The sequence below is a fragment of the Elephantulus edwardii genome, unplaced genomic scaffold, assembly GCF_000299155.1.
Source record: "Elephantulus edwardii isolate Elephantulus edwardi_28Jun2011 unplaced genomic scaffold, EleEdw1.0 scaffold00160, whole genome shotgun sequence".
Lineage (NCBI taxonomy): Eukaryota > Metazoa > Chordata > Mammalia > Macroscelidea > Macroscelididae > Elephantulus > Elephantulus edwardii.
The window spans coordinates 693144-717154 of NW_006399910.1; the positions used below are offsets into that span (position 1 = coordinate 693144).

Consider the following 24011-nt stretch of genomic DNA (forward strand, 5'->3'; position numbering starts at 1 on the left):
GTAGAAGCTCCAATCGCAGGCTCCATAGTATTAGCAGCTATTCTATTGAAACTAGGCGGATATGGAATAATACGTATCACTATTATCCTTGAACCAATCACCAAATCCATAGCCTACCCATTCATTCTACTATCTCTATGAGGAATAATTATGACAAGTTCCATTTGCCTCCGCCAAACAGACCTAAAATCTTTAATCGCTTATTCATCAGTCAGCCACATAGCCTTAGTTATCCTAGCAATTATAATTCAAACCCCATGAAGCTTTATAGGAGCCACCACTCTAATAATTGCCCACGGACTAACATCTTCAGTACTCTTTTGTCTAGCAAATTCTAACTATGAATGTATTCATACCCGAACTATAATTTTAGCCCGAGGCCTTCAAACCATCTTCCCACTAATGGCATCTTGATGAATTATTGCTAACTTAGCTAATCTAGCATTACCTCCCTCTATTAATCTTATTGGAGAACTAATGATTATTTCATCATTATTTTCTTGATCTAACCTTACTATTATTCTGCTAGGCTTGAATATACTAATTACAGTCATATACTCCCTTTATATACTTATTATAACCCAACGTGGAAAAACCACTCACCACACTATCTCTATAAATCCATCATTTACACGAGAAAATACTTTAATAGCTCTCCACCTTATCCCACTTATACTGTTATCCATTAATCCTTCTATTATTATGGGAAACACATACTGTAGATATAATTTAACACAAAATACTAGACTGTGAAACTAGAGACAGAAGAATAAATCTTATCTACCAAGAAAGAAAAAAGAACTGCTAATTCTTTACACCATAGTTAAACCTATGGCTTTCTTAACTTTTAAAGGATAAGAGCTATCCGTTGGTCTTAGGAACCAAAAAATTTGGTGCAACTCCAAATAAAAGTAATCAATCTCTTACATACCTTTACCCTAATTACTCTAATTTCTCTCCTCATCCCCCTATTCATATCCCTCATTCATATCCCTTTAATGTAAGTCTTTAATTAATTTTGTGTTTGTATTTTTTGTGTAATAGGAAGCACAAATCTGGTTTCCTTTTTTTTTGCATGTGGAAACTTCATTTTTCTAATACCATTTATTGATGAAGCTCTTCTTACTTAATGGACTTAGCAACCTTGTAAAACATTGGTAGACTACAAATGTATAAGCTTGTGTCTGGACTCTCTATTCCATTCATCTGTGTTTATTGTAAGATCTTTACTAGAGTGTTCTTATCACTGTACTTATGTAACAGGGTTTAAAATCAGGAAATATTGGTCTTCTTACAGTTTTCTTCTCGTTCATTGTAGTTTTAGCTATTCAGTGCCTCTAGAAAATTCTTTTAAAGTTGAGCATGAGTTTTTCAATTTTTGTAGAGAAAGCTATTGAAATTGTGTCTGAGATTGTTTGGGTAATATTGACATCAATTATATTAAGCTTTCCAGTCTACAAACATTGGAACAACTTTCTATTTCAGTCAGCGGTGTTTTGTAGTTTTCATTGTATGAATTGTTTACATCCTTGTGTGATTTAGTTCTAAATATTTTCCTTCCTTGATGCTATTGAAATGGAATTGCTTTGCTAATTTTCCTTTCACATCTTTTCATTACTGCTTTATAGAAACTGAACTGATTTTTGCTGACAACATGTATCTTCTTTTTTTTTTATTGTATTATTTTTACGTGTACCGTCAAATCAGATCTGACTGGTACAGGAGGAGATTGCCCCCTCCTTCTCCAGCAGAGCATCTGGTGGATTTGAACCCACATACTTCTGGGATTGCAGTGCAGCGTCTTGCCACTAGGCCACCAGAGCTCCCTAACATGTATCTTCTGACTTCTAAATTTCTCTATTAAAATCTACTGGTTTTCTTATGGATGCTGGAGTTTTCTATACATAAAATTATAACCTCAAATACTGATAATTTTACTACTTCTTTTCTAATCTGGATGACTTTCTTTTTTTGGGTCATGTTCCTCTGGTTAGAGTATCTAATACCATATAGAAGTTGTAAGAGCATTCTTATTTCAGGTATTAAAGGAAAAACTCTATCTACTAAGTACGATGTTGGCAGCTGGCTTTCCATATGTGCCCTGAATTGTACTGAAGAATTTCCTTTCTGTTTCATTCTTCTGAAGGATTTTCATTGAGGAAGAACATTGGATTTTGTCAAATACTTTTCCTGTAACCACAGAGATGATCAATCATGTGGCACTTTCTCTTTGTTTTATTAATGTAGTGCAATATATTGATTTTCTAATTTTTTTACCTCTAAGATTTTATTAGTACATCAGTATAGTTTGTTTTACATATAAGACAATAAAAAAATATTACCTTGACATTGTAAATTTCCTGGGCCTCCCAAAGCATTACATAATTTAAATGTAAACTAACAACCATAGTTAGTATAGAAAGGGATAATTCCTTGTTTTGTCTTTTTAAAAAATATTTTTCATGAAAAAAATATTTCATGTGAATGAAAGTTCACAAATCATATTGGTTTTCATCCAATAATTTCAGGAAATTTGTTCTGTAATGTTAATTACAATTGACTAATGAATTTAATTGCAGTATCTCATTATCTTGTATTGGCAAAATAAGGATGGATGGTGAAGAGATTGAGATTGTTCACAGCTTTAGTTTGCTTGGCGCCACAGTCAACACTCTTGGCACCAGTAGCCAGGAAATTAAAAGGCGCATTGCCAAGGGAAAGTCTGCTGTTAGGGACCTCTCCAAAGTACTGAAGAGCAATGGTGTCTCTCTGAAGACTAAGGTGCATCTGATACAGGCCATGGTCTTCACAATCACTTGTTATGCATCAGAGAGTTGGATAATTACCAAGGAGGATAGAAGGAGAATTGATGCCTTTGAGCTGTGGTGCTGGAGAAGAGTATTGAGAATACCATGGACTGCTAGGAAAACAAACAGATTCATCCTGGAAAGAGTTAAACCAGGTGGCTCCTTGGAGGCAAGGATTCTGAGGCTCCATCTAACATACTTTGGACATACTGCCAGGAGAGACCCGTACTTGGAGAAGGACATCATGCTTGGAAGGGTGGAGGGACAACGCAGGAGAGGAAGGCCCTCTATGAGGTGGATTGATTCAGTGACTGGGATAATCAGGATGGGAGTGTCAGAGACAGTGTGATTGGCACAGGACAGAGCAGAGTTTAGGGCTGTTGTACATAGGGTCACTATGAGTCGCAAGCGACTCGACGGCACATAACAACAACAACAACAACAACAACATCTTGTGTGTTGCCTTTCCTTTCACTCAGTTAATCTATTTAATTTTTTCTTCCCAATTCTTCCTTTCTCATCTCTGTAAACTCTCCAAGATTGATTCCATGTGTACACTTTTCTTTCACTCTTTCACCCACTCTTTGCTGTCAAATCAGAACTGACTCACAGCTGCCCCTCCAGCAGGAGTGAGGCGTCTGTAAATCTCACTGGAAGATGTTGCCCATCTTTCCCCTGCAATGCTGCTGGTGGATCCCACCCACCTGAGATGTGCTGTCTTTGAATTACTGACTATAGTACAGGAATGAACTTTTCCTTAGCTTTTTATATTAGTGGTTTTATATCATAATTATCCTTTGTGACTTATGTCACTTAACATGACATGGTTTGTTCTAGTTTCATCTGTGTTGTGCAGTATTTCACAAATTGTTGTGGTTTTTCCTTTCTTTCTTTCTCTATCTTTTTTTTTTCTTTTTTAATGATGCTTGCATACTGCAGTTTTGTTCACCAGGATCTGTTGTTGATCTTGGTGATTTCCAGCTCTCCAATAGGAAAATTTACTTTGATCTCCATTGAGGGTGATGTTGGCTGTTGTTTAAGATCTGTTTATACACTGAAACGTTAAGATGTTGATTTTGATTCTTCTTTTTTCGTGACTGTGTTTCTTGCTTTAAGTTGCCCTCTGAGTACTGTTTTTTTTTGTGTCCCAAAGATTTTGGTAAACTGAATTTTTATTTACGTACAGAAATTTTGAAATGCCTTTTAAAATTTCTCCTATCAGCCAATAGTGCTAATAGTGTTGTAACAAGGTGTTATTTAGTTTCCATCTACTTGTATAGTTCCCCTACCTTTGCTTTTCTTATTTATTTCTAACTTTATAGATTTGTGATCTAAGAATTGACTAATTGACTTTTAAAAATTGTATTAAAGCTTACTTTGGCACCTAGCATTTGCTCTATTCTGGAGACTGTTCCATATATGCTGGAGAAGAATGTATATTGTGCACTTGTGTGTAGAATGTTCTATATTTGTCTGCAAGATCCAGTTGGCTTACTTTATTATTTAGTTGATTTTCATCTTAGGGTGTGGGGCTTTTTTCTTCTTTTGCTTAGTTTTAAAAATATTTCTTTTTACCGTTTCAAAGTCGAAAGTTTGAAAATATTTTTTTCCCCATATAATCATTAATGGACTATTTTTGTTTTATAACATTACCATTGTTTAGTGTGATTAACCTTTTACAATGACCTACCTTTCCATTCAAACAAATTATTTATTATTTTAACTCTTCCCCCACCCCCCTCTCTTTTGCCATTCCTAGTAAACCTCCAAAATTGCTTATTGGAGGAAAACTTGTTTGTGAACACTTCATTAGCTTTTGAAATAGTGGCCTAAATTTGGTAAAGGAGCTCTGGTGGATTGGTGGTAAGGAATTACACTGCCAACTCATAGGTATGCATTTCGAATTCATCAGCTGCTCTGTGGGAGAAAGGGGACAGTCTCCACCTGTGTGACTTATTGCCTCTGAAAACCCGTTGGAGGGTCAGTTCTGGTACATAACTGCAACAGTTTTGGTAATTATGGTTGTAATAGTCCTTTCATTACTGATACATGTCACTCAAGATATTTTCTAGATTCACCACTGCTGTGCAATCTGTCATGAATTCTTGAACATTTTTAGTGATCCATAGTACTACATTGTGTGAAGGATCTAGTGTTTCCTTTGCCATTGTCCTATTAATGGGCACTTGGGTTGTCATTGTTACGGTAAATGATGTGCCAGTAAACATGTACATGTTAGTTTGTGTTATAGACCTTATTTTTTTGGCATATTTACCTGGTATTGAGATTTATTTCTACTGCTAACTTTATAAGGAGCCACCAAATTGCTTTCCATAGTGATTGTTCTATTTTTCATCTTCACTAGCAGTGTGTGAGAGTTATGATTTCTACTCCCTGGCCAGTGTTTGTTGTTTATAGTTTTTTTTAACATTGCTCTTATTAATTATTAAGAAAGATACAAATTTAAACAACAATGGAATATCATCTCATCCTAGCAACAAAAGCAGTGTTACTCTGCATCTTTGTTGAAAATTTTTTTTGTCAATTATTTTCTTTCTGACTTTTAGGTATGTCATCTGATTGTCTTCTTGTCTGCATAGTTTCTGATGACAAATCAAAACTAAATCTTATTGGTTCTCTTTTATAGGTAATTCTTTGTCTTTCTTGAGCTGTTTCTGGCATTATTTATTTTTCTTTAATTTTGGAAGAAGTGAGGATTTTATGTATTGTTTCTGATCTGTTCATAGAGTCACTCTAAGTTGTAGTCAACTCAGAGGCACCTAACAGCAATAATGCAACATGTTTTTTTTGTTTTCTTTTGGAATCTGTACTGTTTAGATTTGCTCAGTTGCTGCTGCTTCATTTTTTTGCTCAGCTTCTTGGATGCACATTTTCTATTTTCATAATGTTTGGGAAATTTTTCTATAGCAAATCCATCAGTGGTTTCCTCTACACCTACTTTGGTCTCTTGTATTCTAAGATTTCAGTCCCATATAAGTTATTCATCTTGATTTTGTCTCACATACTTGTTTGACAGTCTTCATTTTCTTTTCTCTGATAGTTTCTCTAACAGATTAATATTGAGGAATTTGCCCTTCACTTCACTAATTCTGTATTCCTTTCCATCAATTCTGTTCTTTTGACCTTCTAATGATTTGCCTATTTCTGCAGTTTTAGTCTCAGTATTCTGAATCCCAAATTGTTGTGTTTATATTACTTCTACATTTCTATTTATTTTATTTATTTGATCTGTAATTTTTTGTTTGTTTTAAAATTCTTCAATGTTTTCCTGAATCCTTAAAAGGCACTTAACTATGATTTTTTAAAAATTAATTTTTAAAGAAGTTTCAATAGTCTTTCTTCCTGGAGAAAATTTTCTGGTTTTGAATTTTGGTGACTCTTTTAAAACTCTTATTCTGAGTTGTTTGTTTTTGTTTTTTGTTATTGTTTTGTTTTTTACTAGTTTAAGGTTGTCTGCTCTTTCTGAGACATCATTATGATATATTTTATTTGTATTATTTTGTTTTAATATATCTGACTGAGTCGTGCACGTATGTTTCACTGCCTGTTAGTTATTTGTGGTAATTGTTGATATTTCACCTATCTCCTGGTCAGTATGCTAGAGGATGATAGTGTGTGTGCAGTTCCATGTTTTCTGGTGTTTGTAGTAGTCTTTTGTCGATCAAGTAGTAGGACTTTGTTTTAAGACTTGATGAGTGAAGCTGAAGGAGCTGAATGTGTGGCTGGCAGCTGTTGCTGTTGTCAGGTGGGACAAAGGAATAGGGGAACAGAACTTAAAACACAAACAAGACTGGGCATGGAAAGAAATTAGAAAAACCAAAACTGAGGGACTACAAGATAAAGGAGGATCTGGAGAAAAAGGATAAAGAATAAAGAGAAGAACAAAATAGAATAGGGAGGGAAAACCTGCAAAGAAAAAGCTAGAGAGAAGAGAAACCAGATGATAATAGGGAGTGAAGAAGGGGAGGGAAAAAATTTTAAAATAAACACAAGAAAAAAACAAAATCGGAAGTGAACAAGTGAATAAACATATAAAAAGCAATGAAAAATAAGAAGGGAAAGAAGGAGACCGTGGAGGGAGCACTACTCATTGGTTCTCTTGGCACTGCTGTGGTGGGTGAGGATCAGATGTCTGAGCTGAGACTGTCTACTGGTTCAGCAGAACGATGGAGTTGGGATGCCCAGTCAGGTCAGAATTTCTGCCCATTCCAGAGGAGGCTGAAGCTTCATTATGTGAGCTGGGCCTTTGGTTGCATCCAGCCTGTGATAGTGTGTATGGTTAGGGATCATACTTCTGCTGGTCTTGGGGTGGGGGTGGCAGGGGGTACCTAGTCAGAGAAGGCTAGCATAAAGAAATAGTCATGGCTGACCTGAAATCCTCAGCCCTGGAGCTCTCAATAGACACTGCTCTAACTGGCAAGGGTGAATGAAAGGCAAAAACCTGTCAAAGGCAGAGTTCACATTCCCTGCTCTGCCCTCACACCGCTTACATAATCCAGGTACACAGTCCTCCAGTGCCTGGAAGAAGCCCCTGGAGTGGAAAGCTGTGCATGCGTTAGGCAGAGTTGGGTTTATCAACAGGGGATTGCTACCTCTCCACCTGGTAGCACCTTGATTTTTGGGAGGGCAATGAGGACAAGGGGGTAGATCTCACCTTTTCCACTTTCCCCATTGTTCACTAGCCCCTGGTGTGGATACCATTGCCCGCCAGGTTCCTTGTGCTGTGTAGACAGCTGTTGAAAATGGCTGCAGTGTGCCTCTTGGTTTAAGGTTGTGTGATCCTCAGTTTAGGTTTTCCTTTCATTGCTGTTTGAAGTACTTTGTTTTTGTTTTTAAACTGAGAGTTCTAGGATTATCATACAAGTCTCTTATTTTTGTTTTCTGTCTTTGATAAGGATCTGAACTTTCATCTCGCTAGTTCACCATCTTTCCTGCTCACAAGTCCTTGATTTTGTAATGTTAATGTTGAACCAACACTTCACTTATGGAATGATGACCATGATTTATGGCTCTTGTTAATATCTTCTTATTCTGTTTGATAATATTTTGTTGAGAACTTGATGTATATTGGTTTGTAGTTTCCTTTTCTTATTTTTATTAGTTCTTTACTTGATTTAGGTATGAGGATCATATTTGCCTCATAGAATAAATTAGAGAGCATTCCATAAAAAGTATTGGCATCTATTATTTTTAAATGTATTGTAGAATTTCCCTGTGAAGCTATCTAGTGTGGTTTTTTTTTTCAATTGTGGGAAATTTTTAATTTTTAAATTTTGTTTTGGTTTACATGCAGAAGTAATATAGACATTGTGTTTTATTTGTATACACTGTGTTATATTCATTCCTCCATTCACTCTGTTTCATATTATCATCCCCAAACATTGTGGTTTAATCATTATTAATCCATGCCCACCACTACCCCATCTTTTCAGGTTCCCACTGGATTTTACCTAATTTCTTCACCTCCTCACTCGGCCCACCAAACTCTGAGACCTTGACATTCCCCCCCCCACTCCTGTCAGTCCCCCTCCTTCCCTCCCCTCTTTGGACCTTGGTACACAGCTTACTAGTAATCTGTTTTTATTGGGCAATTTTTGAAAGCTAGCTCAATTTTTTTCACATGTCCTGTGACTTCTGAGATATTTTGTTTCCTGTTGAGTCAGTTTGCTTACTGTTCTGTGCTTTTAAGAATCCCTACGCACATCTAAAAATTTCTCCAAGAGGGTAAAAAGGGAACCCATAGACTGGGAAAAAAAATATTTGACCATGACATGTCTGATAAAGGATTTATATCTAGAATTTATAGAATACTCGAGTGCCACAACAAGAGAAATGTAAACAACCCAGTTGCAAAATGGGCACAGGATATGGACAGACACTTCACCAAAATCTCTAGCTCTAAGAGAGATGCAAATCAAAATAACTATCATCTCACCCCAGTAAGAAAAGCAAAATTTAACAGAGCAGCAAACATCAGATGCTGGCGAGATTGCAGAGAAACTAGAACCCTTATTCATTGTTGGTGAGAGTGTAAAATGGTGCAACCACTATGGAAGGCTGTATGGCGCTTTCTCAAAAAGTTGCAAGTAGAGATACCATTTGACCCAGAAATTCCATTACTGGGAATATACCCTAAAGAAACCAGAACTGCCACCCAAGTAGATATATGCACACCCATGTTTATTGCTGCTTTGTTCACAATAGCAAAGAGTTAGAAACAACCAAGGGCCCATCAACAAATGAATGGATAGAGAAACTGTGGAATATTCACACGATGGAATACTATGCTGCATTAAAAATAAAAGGAATTCATAAAATATACAAAATTGATGATTTGGAGGACATTATGCTGAGTGAAATATCTCAATTACAGAAGGACAAATACTGCATAATTCCACTGTTAATAAAACAAGACTGACATCAGGTGGAGCCTAAGAAAAGAGGGGATAAATAATGTATACTGCATTGAAACAGATGAGGGAGAGAACTGTTTAAAAGGAATATATGATTAGGTATTATTATCATGACAAGATTCCATAAAAAGAAATGCATAGTAAAGTGAACTGTGGACTGGGGTGGAGTGGGCGGGGTGGGGGGATTGTGTAACAGTGAAATATTTTTTTTTCTTTTCAAAGAGAAAAGTGAATTGGAAGGGAGGGGTAGGCAAGGAGGAAAATATGCAAAAATGAATGAATGGGGGAAAATTAAATGGGAAGAATATGCTGTTAAAAATACATATGTTGCATTTTTTTAAAAAAAGAAAATTTAAAAAAGGAGCGTATGTAAAACATTTACTGGCTTACCAAGGAAAAATATAAGATGTCTTGCACAAAAATTTAAAAAATATGTTAAAAAAAATAAAAAGACAATAGCCATTATGATTAGGTATTATTGTCATGACAGGAGTCCTGAACGAAGGCTGCATAGTGGAGTGGACTTGGCAGGAGGGATTATAAAATAATGAAATAATTTTATTTCTTTATTTTTTTTTACTTTTCAAAGAGAAGAGCAAACTGGGGGCGGGGGGTAGGCAGTGAGAAATGCAGCAATCAATGAGTGAAAAAAGAAAGAATTTGACTGTTCCATCTAGATTATTCAGTTTGTTTATAATATTCTACCATAATTATTTTGTTTATTTCTCCCAGGTCAATTATATTGCCTCCCTTTCATTTCTTGTTTTGGTTATTTTCACAGCTATCCAGATTTGTCAGTTTTATTGACTGTTTCAAGAACCAGCTTCTAGTTTTATTGACTTTTCTCTATTGTATTTCTGTTCCTTGACTTATGTCTGTCTGCTCTGATGTTTGTTGTTTTTTCTGCTTATGGTTCAGGTTTAGTTTACTCTTTTCTTTCTTCATGTAGACATTTGTTTCTCTAAGTTTCCTGCTTACTCCTGCTTTCCCCACATCCCTGTCAGTTTTTGTATGTTGTGCTTTCATTTTAATTTCAATCAAGAATTCTGTGTTTTTTTAAATTTTTTATTGGTTTGCACACAATAATTTGTTTACATTGAGCTTCATTTGTGTCTTTTCATTTCTTAACCTATTGCTAGTTTAATGATGTGTCATTTCTGTGTTTGTGTATTTTCCAGGTATTTTGTTTTGTTCTTGTTCTGTTACTGTTCTGTTACTGATTTCCAGCCTATTGTGGTCAGAGAAAATATACTTATAGTATATAAAATTATAAATTACATCCAGGGCAGCATCTGTTAAATGAAATATGTCAATTGGTAAACCATCTATTCCTGGAGCCTTATTTTTTGCCATGTCCTTCAAAGCAGCCTGAACTTCTTCTTTCATCACCATAGGCTCTTGCTCATATGTTGCTTCATGAAATTCTTCTGTGTCTTCCAATTCCTTTCGATACAGTGACTCAGTACATTCCTTCCATCTTCTTTTAATACTTCCGGGATCATTTAACGTTCTGCCAAAAGCATCCTTGATTATAGCAACTTGAGGTTTGAATTTGTTCTTCAGTTCCTTGAGCTTAAGATATGCTGAGCGAGTTCGGCCCTTTTGATTTTCCGACTCCAACTCCTTGCACATTTCATTGTAATGTTTTGCTTTGTCATCCCGTGCTGCCTTTTGAAATCTTCTATTCAACTCTTTAGTATCTTGAATTCTTCCCTGTGCTTTGGCTTCTCTACGCTCCAGTGCAATTTTCAGAGTCTCTTCTGACATCCATTTTGGTCTTTTCTTCCTCTTCTGTCTTTGCAATGACCGTTTGCACTCTTCCTGGATGATACCCTTGATATCCTCCCACAACTCATCTGGCCTTCGTTCATTAGTGTTCAAAGCCTCAAATCTGTTCCTGAGATGGTTCTGAAATTCAGGTGGGATAGACTCAAGGTCATATTTTGGTTGCCTTGAATTTGGTTTAATTTAATATGCAGAACAGATTATTCGGGAGGCTGGGCTCTATGAGGAGAAATGTGGGGTCAAGATTGGTGGACGATTTATCACCAATCTGCGTTATGCGGATGACACAACCCTGCTTGCTGAAACTGAGGAGGATTGAGGCTCAATGTCAAGAAGACAGATTCTCACCACTGGACCAATTGGCAGCATCAGGATGGATGGTGAAGAGATTGAGATTGTACACAGCTTTAGTTTGCTTGGCTCCATAGTCAACAGTCTTGGCACCAGCAGCCAGGAAATTAAAAGGCACATTGCCATGGGAAAGTCTGCTGTTAGGGACCTCTCCAAAGTGCTGAAGAACAATGGTATCTCTTTGGAGACTAAGATGCGTCTGATACAGGCCATGGTTTTTGCAATCACTTGTTATGCATCAGAGAGTTGGACAATGACCAAGGAGGATAGAAGGAGAATTGATGCCTTTGAGCTGTGGTGCTGGAGAAGAGTATTGAGAATACCATGGACTGCTAGGAAAACAAACAGATTCATCCTGGAAAGGGTTAAACCAGGTGGCTCCTTGGAGGCAAGGATTCTGAGGCTTTGGACATGTTGTGAGGAGAGACCGGTCCTTAGAGAGGGACATCATGCTTGGGAGGGTGGAGGGACAGCGCAGGAGAGGAAGGCCCTCTATGAGGTGGATTGATTCAGTGACTGGGATAATTGGGATGGGAGTGTCAGAGACAGTCCATTTGGCACAGGACAGAGCGGAGTTTAGGGCTGTTGTACATAGGTTCGCTATGAGTCGCAGGTGACTCGACAGCACATAACAACAACAACAATAACATAACATATAAAATTATACAATCTTTTAAAAATTTCATCAAGACTTACTGCCCTAACCTGTAGCATGTCCTGGAGAATGATCTACGTGTACTGGAGTGTGCGGTTACTGAGTGGAATGCTGTATCTGTGCATGTTAAGTCTAGTTGACTTACGGTGTCACCAAATTGCCCTGTTGGCCTTGTTAGATGTCTGCCCACTATTGAACTCTCCACCTTCTATTACATTTCTCCTTTCAATATCAGCATTTCCTTTACAGATTTAGATCCTCTGACATTAGGTGCATATATATTTATGATTATTAAGTCTTCATGAATTTGTCCTTTTACCATTGTATAATATTTTTATTTATTCCCACTTCTCTTTTGGTTATTGTGTGGACGGAATATATTTTCATTCTTTCACTTTTACACTATATGTGCCCTTGGATTGAAGTTGTTTCCTGTTACAGCACATATTTAACACTTGTTTTTCATTCATTCTTCCACTCTACCTTTTGATTAGAGCTTTTAGTTCATCTGCGTTCACTGTAATCACAGATCACAGGTGGCTTCTCTTATTTTGTTGTTTCTTGTGTGTCTTAAGGCTTCTTTGTCTTGCATCACTACTTGCTTTTATATGTTGTTGTGTATTGTAGTGAGCCATTTTGATCCCTGTCTCCTTTTGTGTCTGTTTTAAAATATATCTTTAGTTGTTATTTACCCAAATTAATCATTAATATTTATGTTATTTAATTCATATTTTAAAGATATTTTCTTAGTTGTTATCATGAATTTTACATTTAAGAGCTTTTATTTATAACATTAGGCTAAGTTGGTACCAAATTGTTTAGTTTCATGTAAGAAATTCTGTGTGTCATTCCTGTCCCCCACTTTGTGTTGGGTTGTTGTTAATTACATCTTTATTTCGTGTGCCCTGTATTTTATTCTTGGATTTTATAGGTTTGTTATTAAAAAAACTATGAAGAATGAAACATATTGAATCATCAAATCAGAATACCTTGTTCATGCATTTTCCCTTTACTGTTGTAGAATTTGTTATGGACTGTCGTATCAGAACCTGCTAGCAGGCTTTCAGAGGCAGTTAATCATATGGGAAAATCATATGTTCATCCTTCTCCCACAGAACAGCTGGTGGATTCGAACCATGTGCCTCTGAGTTGACAGCACAGCTTCTTTCCTCTAAGGCACCAGAGCTCCCTTTTCCTTTATTGTGTTTGCGTTTGGCCTGTATCTGATGACTGGTCTGAGGAGTGTCCTGGGCAGGTCATTTTAAAATGTATTTTCTCCCCACTTAGATTACTAATTTAGATTAATCCAGATGTTTAGATTTGAGTGAAGGCATATAACAACAACAATGCATTAGCCTATGAGAGGGACTGCAGTGCCTCTCAGGGAAGAACTGAGAAGGCCACCTCCAGAATAGGTGGCCAATTGTGGACACTTACTCACTGCACAAGAGCACTTGCCATGAGATTCCTGGGCCCTGGCAAGCTGCAGAAGGTTGTGACCCTTGGCTGGCTGCCCATCTTGCAGTTATTGTGAGGACGGAGGCTGCTTGTCACCTGTGCCCTCCTGGTCAGCTTGCTGCTCCCCAGACTAAACCTTGGTGTGGAGACACCTGGAGGAGGTGGAGGTGGTCAAGTCAGCCCTTGACGCATGGGAACCCACATTCTACAGAGTAGATAATGATTGGAAATCAATATGATTTGTTAACTTTGACTCAGTTTTTAAAAAAATGGAAAAAAGGAAAGTCCTACTTAATATTTTGTAACCCCCCCTGCGTGGTGGAGAAAACACTATGCATGATGGGCCCAGCTGAGCCTGGGGCTTCTCTGCACCTAAGCCTCACCTTTCTCCGCAGAAACAGCTCCCCGACCCACCCAGTGGAGGCCCTGCCGCTGGCCAGTGATGTAAGTGTCCGCTGCTGGGCTTTGGGGCTGACTATCCCTTCCGGTCCCCTGGCAATCCCTTCAAGGCCTCTTCTCTCTGCCCTACAGTACCTCCTCCCATCCACCTCCATCCAGGACGTCCAGCAGTGGCTCCACCGAAACCGTTTCTCCCAGTTCTGCCGGCTCTTCGCCAGCTTTTCAGGTGAGCATCTTTCCACAGGGGTCTTGAGAGCACTGTGGAGGGCAAGTGCCTTTATGTTCTGCCTCACAGCAGAAAGCAGAGTTGGATCATCAACCAGGTGCTAGAAACAGTCCATAAAAGTCTCTAGGGTTCATTATGCTGAGTGAAATATCTTGGTCACAAAAGGACAAATATTGCATAGGGCCAATAAAAAATAAAACCATAAAAAATAAAATAATAAAACAAAACGGGACTGACATTAGGGTTGAGGAAAGACAGAAAAGGAGGGGAGGAATGATGTATACTGCATTGAAACAGATGAGGAATCTGTTTCAAAGGGCTATATGAATGGGTATTCTTGTCATTGCAGAAGTCCAGAGTGAAGGCTGTATAGTGGAGTAAACTTGAGGGGTGGGATTGCATAACAATGAAAGAGTTTTTCTTTTCAAGGAGAAGAGTGATTTGAGGGGAGAGGGGGTGGGCAGGGAGAAAAGTGCAACAATGAATGACTGGAAATCCCAAGTCTCTTTAAACTTTCATTAAAATTAATGAATTTTTTTAAAATGTCTCTAGGGTTTAGAGAAGTAAATTTGAGTAACTCTTAATATTTCCTTATCTAAATGGGTGAGTCTGCCCAGAAAGGACCCCAGCCAAGTAGGATGACCCACATTGGGTAAGGCTTCCACACATATTTCCACCCACAGTGTACATAACCTGTTACCTGACCTGGAGCCTACTACTGGGCTCTGACCCAGCAGGTCCATACACACACACAGACCAGAAGGCAGTTGGCAGAGTGCAGCCACAGAGAACCAGTATTCAGCTGCTCTGTGTTCATAAGAAGAGTGAAGAGTCTCTAACTACCGAGACTCACGTTTGTCAAGTTGCTTTTGACTCGTAGTGGTTCTCTATCAGTTATTAGAGGCTGTACATCTTAATAGGGGGAGACTATGCCCCCACTGCTCCGTGTAACTACCTGTGTGGTTATTATGTGCCATCCAGTTGACTGTGATTCATTGCGACCCTGTGAACTGCATCAAGACCTTATCCTATGTGGTACCATCCTCACTTTCTCTGACATGCTTGAGACTAGTGTTATACTGTCACTGTGTCAAATCTCTCTTGCTAAAGGTCTCTATTTTTCTGGCCCTCCACTTTCCCCCAGCATGATGACTTTTTCTAAGGACAGTCTTTTCTGACAACATACCCAAAATATGTGAGACAAAGTCTCACCTTCCCTATGTCTAAGGAGCACTGTGCTTGTATGTCTTCCAAGACAGACTTGTTTATTCGTTTGGCATTCTATTTGCTGACGCCATAATTCAAGGGCATCAGTTCTTCTTTAGTCTTCCTTATTCATTTTCCAATGTTAGATGCATAGGCAGCAATTGAAAACATCATGGCTTTAAAAGGCACACTTTAGTCTTTATACTGATAGGCTTCTTCACAAGCACTTTAAAAGAGACCCTTGACAGCACGTTTCCCCATACAACTCATCTTTTGATGTTTTGACGACTACTGCCATGGTTGTTGATTGTAGATCCAAGTAAAAGGAAATCATTGAAACATCAGTATTCTTCTAGTGACCTAGTATGTAAGGAGTTGTGCTGCCAACCAAAGGCACGCCAAGCTGCTCTGAGGGAGAAAGATAGGCAATCTCCTCCCAGGTGATTTCCGGCCTCAAAAACATGCTGGAAGGTTAGCTTGAGTCTGTTCGGACTCAGCAGCTTGTAACAACAATAACATCATGATGTTGCCTCTTGGTAAAGTGGTGAGGATTTTGATACTAAATACCTGTAGCATCAATGAATCTGTCAATGAAACTTTGAGGGAAGGCCACCAAATGTTGAAAAGTACATGCTATTCCTTTCTCTGAATTTACAAAATTGAGCGAAACTCTATAGTGAGTAGGCAGGACAGACATTACCCTAGAGATGGTAGGCAAAGTGGAGATGAATTTTGGGGGGGGGGGAAACTGGCGAAGTGTTGATCACAGAGGTACACTTGAACTGTACACACAGTGTAGAAAAGTGGGCACACATTTGCACCAGTAAAAGTTTGGTACCAGGGAAGGCAGGCACAGGCAATGAGAATCTACTAGTTTCTCTAAGTATCTGCCATCCTTACTCACTTTTGTGACCCCTGGACTTTGACACTCCTTGACTGTGATCTTCTGATGTCATTGAACTCTTTGTGCAATTTCTCTCTCAGTGGACTCTCTGGTTCCTACTGAGAGTGAGAGAGACTCTCATCCTTCTTTTCCTGCAAGGTATTTGAAGATGGAGTTGCCTCTCCCTGGCCTATGTAACATACAGTCCCATTCGCCCTAGGTGCCGACTTGCTGAAGATGTCTCGAGATGATCTAGTGCAGATCTGTGGCCCTGCTGATGGGATCCGGCTGTTCAATGCCATCAAGTGCAGGTAGCTGTTGGCTTCCTGGGAAGCTATTGGTGGCTGCCGCCTGGCCTTGTGTGGTAGGAAGCCAAGACCACGGTCTCTTGGACTCTAGAAAGCTGGCCACCCTGGATGGGCTGGCTGTTGGGATGGGTTCTCCTTAGGCTCCTTGGTAACCTTTCCTGAATGAGGAGCAAATGCAGGGACAGGTATAGTGAGGGGCATCAGGGCCATTGCAGAACAGTATCAACAGTGACCTGAGACACAGCTGGCTCCAGCAGGCCTTTTCTTGCTCAGCTTGATGGTTTGCATCTGTGTTCTCAGATGCTTGTCTAAAAGTTTCCCCTCCCTGAGGGAAGCCATGGCCTGTGAAGTTACCCAGCATCATGCATTAGTTAACAGTGTAGACTGATCCCACTTCCACCAGTGGTGGAGTTTTTCTGTGACCACTCTGTCCAGAGGGACTAGCCACATGGCTGCAGAATACTTGCACTGAGGCCAATGCACCTGACAAATTTTACCTAAGGAAAGCTTCAATAGCTACGTGCGGACAGTGCAATTTTAGACTAACAAGATGACCTGAATCTGTCTCTTCTTACTGTGTAAAAAGGGTAACGTTTTCAGCCCGGTGAGCCTCATTTTCTTCCTCTGAAAAGCAAGGATGATCCCATCTCCTTCCTACACTGAATGAGAATTGAATGAATGGGTCATAGGTATAGAGCCCTAAGGCATTGCCTGTCTGAGAAGCTTTTGCTGTTCTTACCACCCTGAGAATCCCATGTTGAGATTCTTAGCTTTTCCTAGTATCCTTTGCACTTCCATTTCCATCCTCTTGTTGGGACAGCAGAGCCTGGTCTACCTTACTGACTATTTCTTCATCTTTCCAGGAACGTGAGACCAAAGATGACCATCTACGTTTGCCAGGAGCTAGAGCAGAACCGTATTCCTCAGCAGCAGAAGCGGGATGGCGGTGGGGACAGTGGCCTCTGTGGTGAGTTATGGGGAGCCCCACTATGACAGGGTCTGGTAGCAAGGGTCAAAAGTCACTGAGGAAATATAGCCGCAACCAAATAGTGCTGTTGCTAAGAGTATGGCTACATCACCTCTAGGTGTTTTTAAATTAAAATGTCAGGATGGATGGTCTCTCCCAGAATATCATCCATGCCTCCTATTTCACACCTGGGGAAATAAGGGGGGCACGCCTCACTTTCCCTCTCCAAGGCCATTTAAGTGCTCACTGGTAACAACAGGTCACTGCCCTTGAGTTAGAACCAACTCCCCAGTGGTGTTTTTTTCAATAGCTGGAGAGGGGGATGGCCCATCTTTCTCCCTTTGTGCTCTTATGTATTTAAGCTTGTTCCTTAAAATTTGGGTGTTGATATTTTAGAAAAGATCTTCAGAAGAGGACAGTGTTTAACATTGCTTAAGAATTTCCTTATAAGACATTAAATAAATGAAAAACACAGTCTATGAGAGGGAGTTCTGGGGTGGTATTGTTAGTAGGGGGTTGGCTATGCTCACCCAAAGGCTAAACCTCTCTGACAGTTCCAATTCCCCAGCTCCAAGGAGGAATATGGGTGGTCTCCTCCCATGTGATTAACAGCTGCTAAAAACCTGCTGAAGGCTCAGCTATGGATTGGTTCCAATTTGGCAGCAATGAGTTTGAGTAATCCCCTCACAGCCTTGATTGGATCCAAGTTTTCCTAGGATATGGCACATTTTAGCTCATAAGAGATAAAAAGGATAGGAAGCCAGTCAAGGACATAAGTGCCCCCAAGAAATAATCCTCAGTCGTGGACTGCATCCATTTGGACTCCATTGCCTATACTAAGAAGCTCCTTGACACCAGAGAAGACAAAGACACGTGGAGATTGTCGCGAAACTCCAGGCCTACAGATACTGTGAAGGAAACAAAATCCTTCTTCCAGAGCTTGATATATGCAGTGAATACCTCACTTCAGGCTTCACTGCCTGGAAAGAGAATTGAGCTGGTGAAAGACGCCAGATGATTGGCTATGTGTGATTCACCTAGTTAGGTCCTGTGAGGAATTAACCCTGCGTGGGTTGAACCCTTGTTGGAATATGTAGTTAAGGGAAAAGGCAAGGAGGCAAAGGTGCAGGTGAAAACAAGGATAGTTTTATTAGAAGATGCAAGTCCCAGAGTGCAAGATGGGCCATTCTCCTAGAATAGAGAAGTGAGGAAAATGCCTTTCTCCACTGGTCAGCAGTTCTGGCTCCTTGTCCTTGACATCACTTATGCGCCCAAGATTTTGGGAAGATGAGACAGCTTGGTCTAATGTAACTAGTTCCTTGGCTCTGGTTAGATAAGGCCTACAGCTGGCCACCCCTTTGCCTTCCATTGGCTTCCATGATTCTCAGGTCTTCCTTATCTTATTTCTCTCCGCCTCCTCTTATTTTATGTCAGACTTACCCAATTCTGACCTTAAAAGAACTGACATGGAGGACGAGGGCCTCCCTAGAGTTGACACCCTGAATTTGGACCGATAGCCTCCCAGAGAGGGGCTCTTCTTTGAAGAGCAAGGACATACGTTCAAAAGCTAAGGCATGCCAACTTAGTTAGGGAGCTCTGGTTTCCCAGTGGCAAGAAGCTGCACTGCAATCCTAGAGGCGAGCAATTTGAATCCACCAGATACTCTTCTGGAGAAGGAGGGACAATCTCCTCCTTTACCAGTCAGATCCAATTTACAGTACACACACACAAAATAATAATTATTTTTTTTAAAATGCTAAGGCACACTTGGCCCAAGCCGTGGTTTGTTAATTTGCTTCATTTCATCTTAAGTTGGGCAATGAATAAGGAAGACCAAAGAAGAATCTTTAAATTGTGGTGTTGCCAAAGAGTGTCAAATATATCATGGGCTGCCAAAAGGATAAATGAGTATGTCTTGGAGGGAGTACAGTCAAGGTGTTCCTTCGAGGCAAAGGTGTTAAAATTTTGTCTTGTGTGTATCTTGGGCATGTTGTCAGGAGGGACTAACTAACTCTTGGAAAAAGAAATGATGCTGGGAATGGCAGAGAGGTTCAGAAAAAGATAAGAAGACCCTCATTGAGGTGGATTGATGGTCACTGTAACAGTGGGCTCAGGCATGGCAGAGGCTGAGGATGGATAAATGCAGGGCAAGATTTTGACCTGTTGTTCGTCAGATCACTGTGAGGCATAGTCGACTTGATCGCACCTAACAACAACTACCTGAACTGTAAGAGAATGAATATGCCTTTGTTAAAGCCATCCTCTTGCACTGTCTCTGTTGTTGTGTGCTGTCTAGTTGGGACCCACTCATAGCTGACCTTCCAGCGAATTTTCATAGCAATAAATCACATGGGAGGAACTTGCCCATCCTTCTCCCTCTGAGCAGCTGGATGATTAGAACCGTGTGCCTTTCAGATTGCAGCACAATTTCTTACCACTAGGATACTGGAGCTCCCCATCAGTGCCAAATAATGAAGACAGAACTTGCTACTGAGAGTGGGTCTAACAGATAACCAAAATGTGAAAGTGGTTTTGGAATTAGGTAATGAATACAGTCTGGAAGATTTTTAAGGTGTCAAAGAGTAATATTGTCAATTGTCTCAGAGTGTTTTTTGTGGAATTACAGATGTTTTTGAAGGTTTTGAAAGTTTTTGAAGGCTCAAAGGAAAGGAGGAGGATTTGGACACTGCTGATGGCACAGATAATAAGAAGCAGTAGCAGGGAAGCATCAGCAACAGGACCAAGAGCTACATGCAGAGATAAAGACTGATGCCACCACATAAAACGAGTGTGCTCAGGAGGAGACCTCCTGACAGGACGGAGTCCTGGTGGAGCTGGCTTGGTAGCCCACAGAGCCAGAAAGCTGGATGCCTCTGTAGCTTCCAGTGTGGGATGATGATGTCTAGAGTTCTGAAAGTGGAAATCACTGTATCTTGAGCTTCAAAGAGCTGAATCTTTATTAACTTGATTCTGGCATATGGATGTCTATGAGGATGGACAATCATGAAAAGTTGGGGAATAGGGACACCATACTTATACTGCTGGTCTGAGGAGAAAGTAGGATCACCACTCCGTTTAATTGGGAGAATGAGACTACTCAAAGCGGAAAGGAGTAGAGTTGCTCTCTCAGGGGGTCTAGAAGACAGCGCTAAAGCCCTGGGCCAGCTTCTACCCTGAGCACAGAGAAAGTAGCCAACAGCCAGAGTCTACAGGGCAGAGCCATTGCTTGGCTGGTCTCAGAACAGAGGGTTGTTTTCAAGCATGGAGACTCCATGTAAGTTGTCCTACTGCTTGGTGCTTTGGGGCTCTGGTGGCATAGTGTGTAGGGATTTGTGTTGCTAATCTAAAAGCCACCTCTCTTAGGGTTTAAAAATCCCCCAGTGGATCTAAGAGGTTTGCAGCCATGGACACCCAGTAGATGCTCAGCTATGAGTCAGTTCTGGCTCAGTAGCAATGAGTGTGGAGTTGCTGAGTTGGTGTTTCCTACCCTTTCTTTCCAGCCAGTTTCTCCCATTTGTGATGAAAAATGTCTACTTTGTGCCTGGGTCACCCTTGTACTTGCATTCTAAATTTAATGAGGAAGAAGAATTTTGCCCCAGGATGAAATCTGAACTGAAAATGGACCTAAGGTTTTTGTGAAGATATGAGTGAAAATGTTTTGCTTGTGAAAAGGACTTGAATCTTTGGGGGACCGAAGGGTAGAATGCCATGAGTTAAACTGTATCCCCTCACAGCCTTGACTACTAATCTCATATGAGGAAAATTCCTCTGTGGTGTGGGCTGCTATACTTTTTGTATTATAAGAGATGAAAAGGGAGGGAAGCTACCTGAGAATGGGGACCACAGGACTATCAAGAAATGCTCCAAGGTTGGAGTGTGTCCTTTGAACTCAAGCCCCTCTGCTGGGCGCTCCTGGTCCCTGGGGAAGGTCACCTAGGAATGCTTGGTTTGCAGATCAAAGAAACAAGGACCTTCCCCTGAACTGCCAGGGAGTGTGAGGGGCCTTCCTCTGAATCTGACTCTGTAAATAGAATGTTTCTCTTGTCAGAGTTATCCATCTACGGGACCTGGTACAGCAGCACTCAATAACCAAGGCAAGGGAGAAGGTGGGAAACCTGCAAATTGACTCTGTTGTGTTTGGCTTTTGGGACCTTGAGGCTCCCCAAAATTAGCTGTCCTCTGTGGGCCACCTGGGGAGCTAACTCCTTTGGCTCTTGGATTTTTGTCAGGACACAAACTCCTGGTGCATTGCTTCTCTCTTGGATCAAAGATCTAGCTTAGAACTGTGTGTGCTGAGGAAGGGGTAAATGAGCAAGCGGCTGCATTTGTTTTTGCTATCAAGTAGCAAAAAACCCTTTCTGTTTTACATCTTGCCACTTGAAGCCACACTAACCCCTCTCGACAATGGGAAAGATCTTGAGGCTTGGGCTGCTCTTCCCTGTGGTGGGCCACAAATACGGGGGCACCCCAGAACCACTGGAAGCTTATTAACACAGATTTTGCCAGCATTCTCCCTCCAGCCTCCTCCTCAAGATGGAGGTCGTTGGGCTTGGAGTGGACCCAGAAAGTCTTCCATTTTGCATAAGAGCCTCAAGAGAAGCTGAAGTGAACATAAAATATGATAGCCCAGTTTCTTTTCACTGAGGTGACTGCACTGGCACCTGGTCCCAGCACCCCAGCTAACTGATTTCTAGATGAGTACCCGGTGCAGCCCAATTCACTCCTCATTCGTTCATAGCATCACCCTTGGTCATTGGTTTCTTAGGTTAAGGGTGTGCGCAAGGGGTTCATGCTAATTTAAATGGCCACCTGAAACTAGTCTTTAGCAAGCACCTTTTTTTCTTTCCTTAGTGTATCACGCTATCTTTCTGGAAGAACTGACTGCACTGGAGTTGGTTGAGAAGATTGCCAATCTGTACAGCATCTCCCCCCAGCACATCCACCGAGTGTACCGACAGGGACCCACAGGCATCCACGTGGTGGTGAATAACGAGGTGAGGGCCTTTGTCCATCTACTTTCTGATGAGCAGGGACTTTGACAAGGGGAGAAGCAGCAAGACCCTGGACCAGGGGTATATTCACCAGGAGAGGGTCCTTTACAAAGAACAGCAGGTTTTGTCTGTGTGTCCCCTTGGCTTTGATTTCAGAGGCTACTTAGAGGGTTATGAACAGAGGGTCCTGTGGTCCCATCTGTACTCTGGGCGGTTGATTAACTCCTGTTCTTTACTGTGGCTGGGATAGGTGCTGTGGAGAACCAGGGACACACATTCTGTCTTAGTGGAGGAACTTGACACAGCTCCTTGCTGTTGAGTTAGAACCAACTCATAGCTAACTCTCCAGTGGGTTTTCAGAGGCTGCCCAGCTTTCTCCCATAAAGCGGCTGGTGGATTCAATCAGTCTGACTTTAGGTTGGCAATACGACTCTCTGCTGATCACCAAAGCTCCCTCAAGTCCAGCAACAGAATGGAGGAGAGGAAGACAGTGGGCAGCAGTGCTCAGGCAGGCCTTCACTTACTTCATGTCTCCTGGAAGCTGACAGCGTGCTCTCATTTACCCTTCCTACAGCCTTATCTTCTGCACAACTGAGGTGCCTAGGGGTTTAAGTAAACTTGTGCAAGGTCACTCAGCTATTATGGGGTAGTCAGGGGTGAGGAAAACAGTCCAGTTCCAAGTTGACACTTTCTTTTTTCCCTAGATACTATTCTTTTATTTGTTTGTTTGTTTTGTGTGTGTGTGTGTGTGTGTGTGTGTGTGTGTACCGTCAAATCAGATCTGACTGGTACATGAGGAGACTGTCCCTCCTTTTCCAGCACAGCATCTGGTGGATTCGAACCTCGCATCTCTGCAATTGCAGTGCAGCTTCTTACCACTAGGCCACCAGAGCGCTTGCCCCCCAGATACTATTCTTATAGGGAGCTCTGGTGGCCTACTGTTAAGAATCTGCACTCCATTCCCAAAGGCACACAGTTCGAATCCCCCAGATAATCAATGAGAAAAGTCTCTTTTCACATGATGTACTGTCTCTGAAAACCCACTGGAGGGTCAGGTATGGGCCGGTGATGACTTGATGGCACATTAACAACAGTGTTCTTACAGGGAAGTTGTACAGCTAATAGAAAGGCACACACTTCTGGCAGTTCAAATTCACCAGAGGCTCTGCAGAAGAGAGATGGTCATGTGATTTACAGCCTTCAAAGGAAGGAGAAGGGGACGTGCACTCAGTATTGAGTGATGTGAAGGATGTGGCCAGCAGGAGAGGAGAAGAGATTACAGCCTTCCTGTCTGTCCCTGCAGCTACCAATCTATTCAGAGCAAAGAAGCTCCTTCGGCAGACATCAAAGGAATTGATGGGGATTTATTGGAACAGTGCCCATAATGTCTAAAAAGGCTTTAAAGTGCTAAAAAGGGTTTTAGTAAGTTTAGATACTCCTACATATTAGAGCGTCAAGGACTGCAGCCTCCAATATGGATTGAGGCTCAATGTCAAGAAGACAAAGATTCTCACTACTGGACCAATTGGCAGCATCAGGAT

At 40.8% G+C, this 24011-nt stretch overlaps 1 protein-coding gene across 1 annotated transcript in view; it reads left to right on the plus strand.

Moving 5' to 3' along the window:
• TFCP2L1 (transcription factor CP2-like 1) overlaps positions 1-24011 on the plus strand; it is a 98581-nt gene that overhangs the window by 61219 nt on the left and 13351 nt on the right. Inside the window, exons 9-13 of the mRNA XM_006895133.1 lie at positions 13886-13934; positions 14022-14115; positions 16425-16515; positions 17376-17479; positions 22331-22473. Of these exons, the coding sequence (XP_006895195.1) occupies positions 13886-13934; positions 14022-14115; positions 16425-16515; positions 17376-17479; positions 22331-22473 (481 nt within the window). The remainder of the gene's footprint in view (positions 1-13885; positions 13935-14021; positions 14116-16424; positions 16516-17375; positions 17480-22330; positions 22474-24011) is intronic.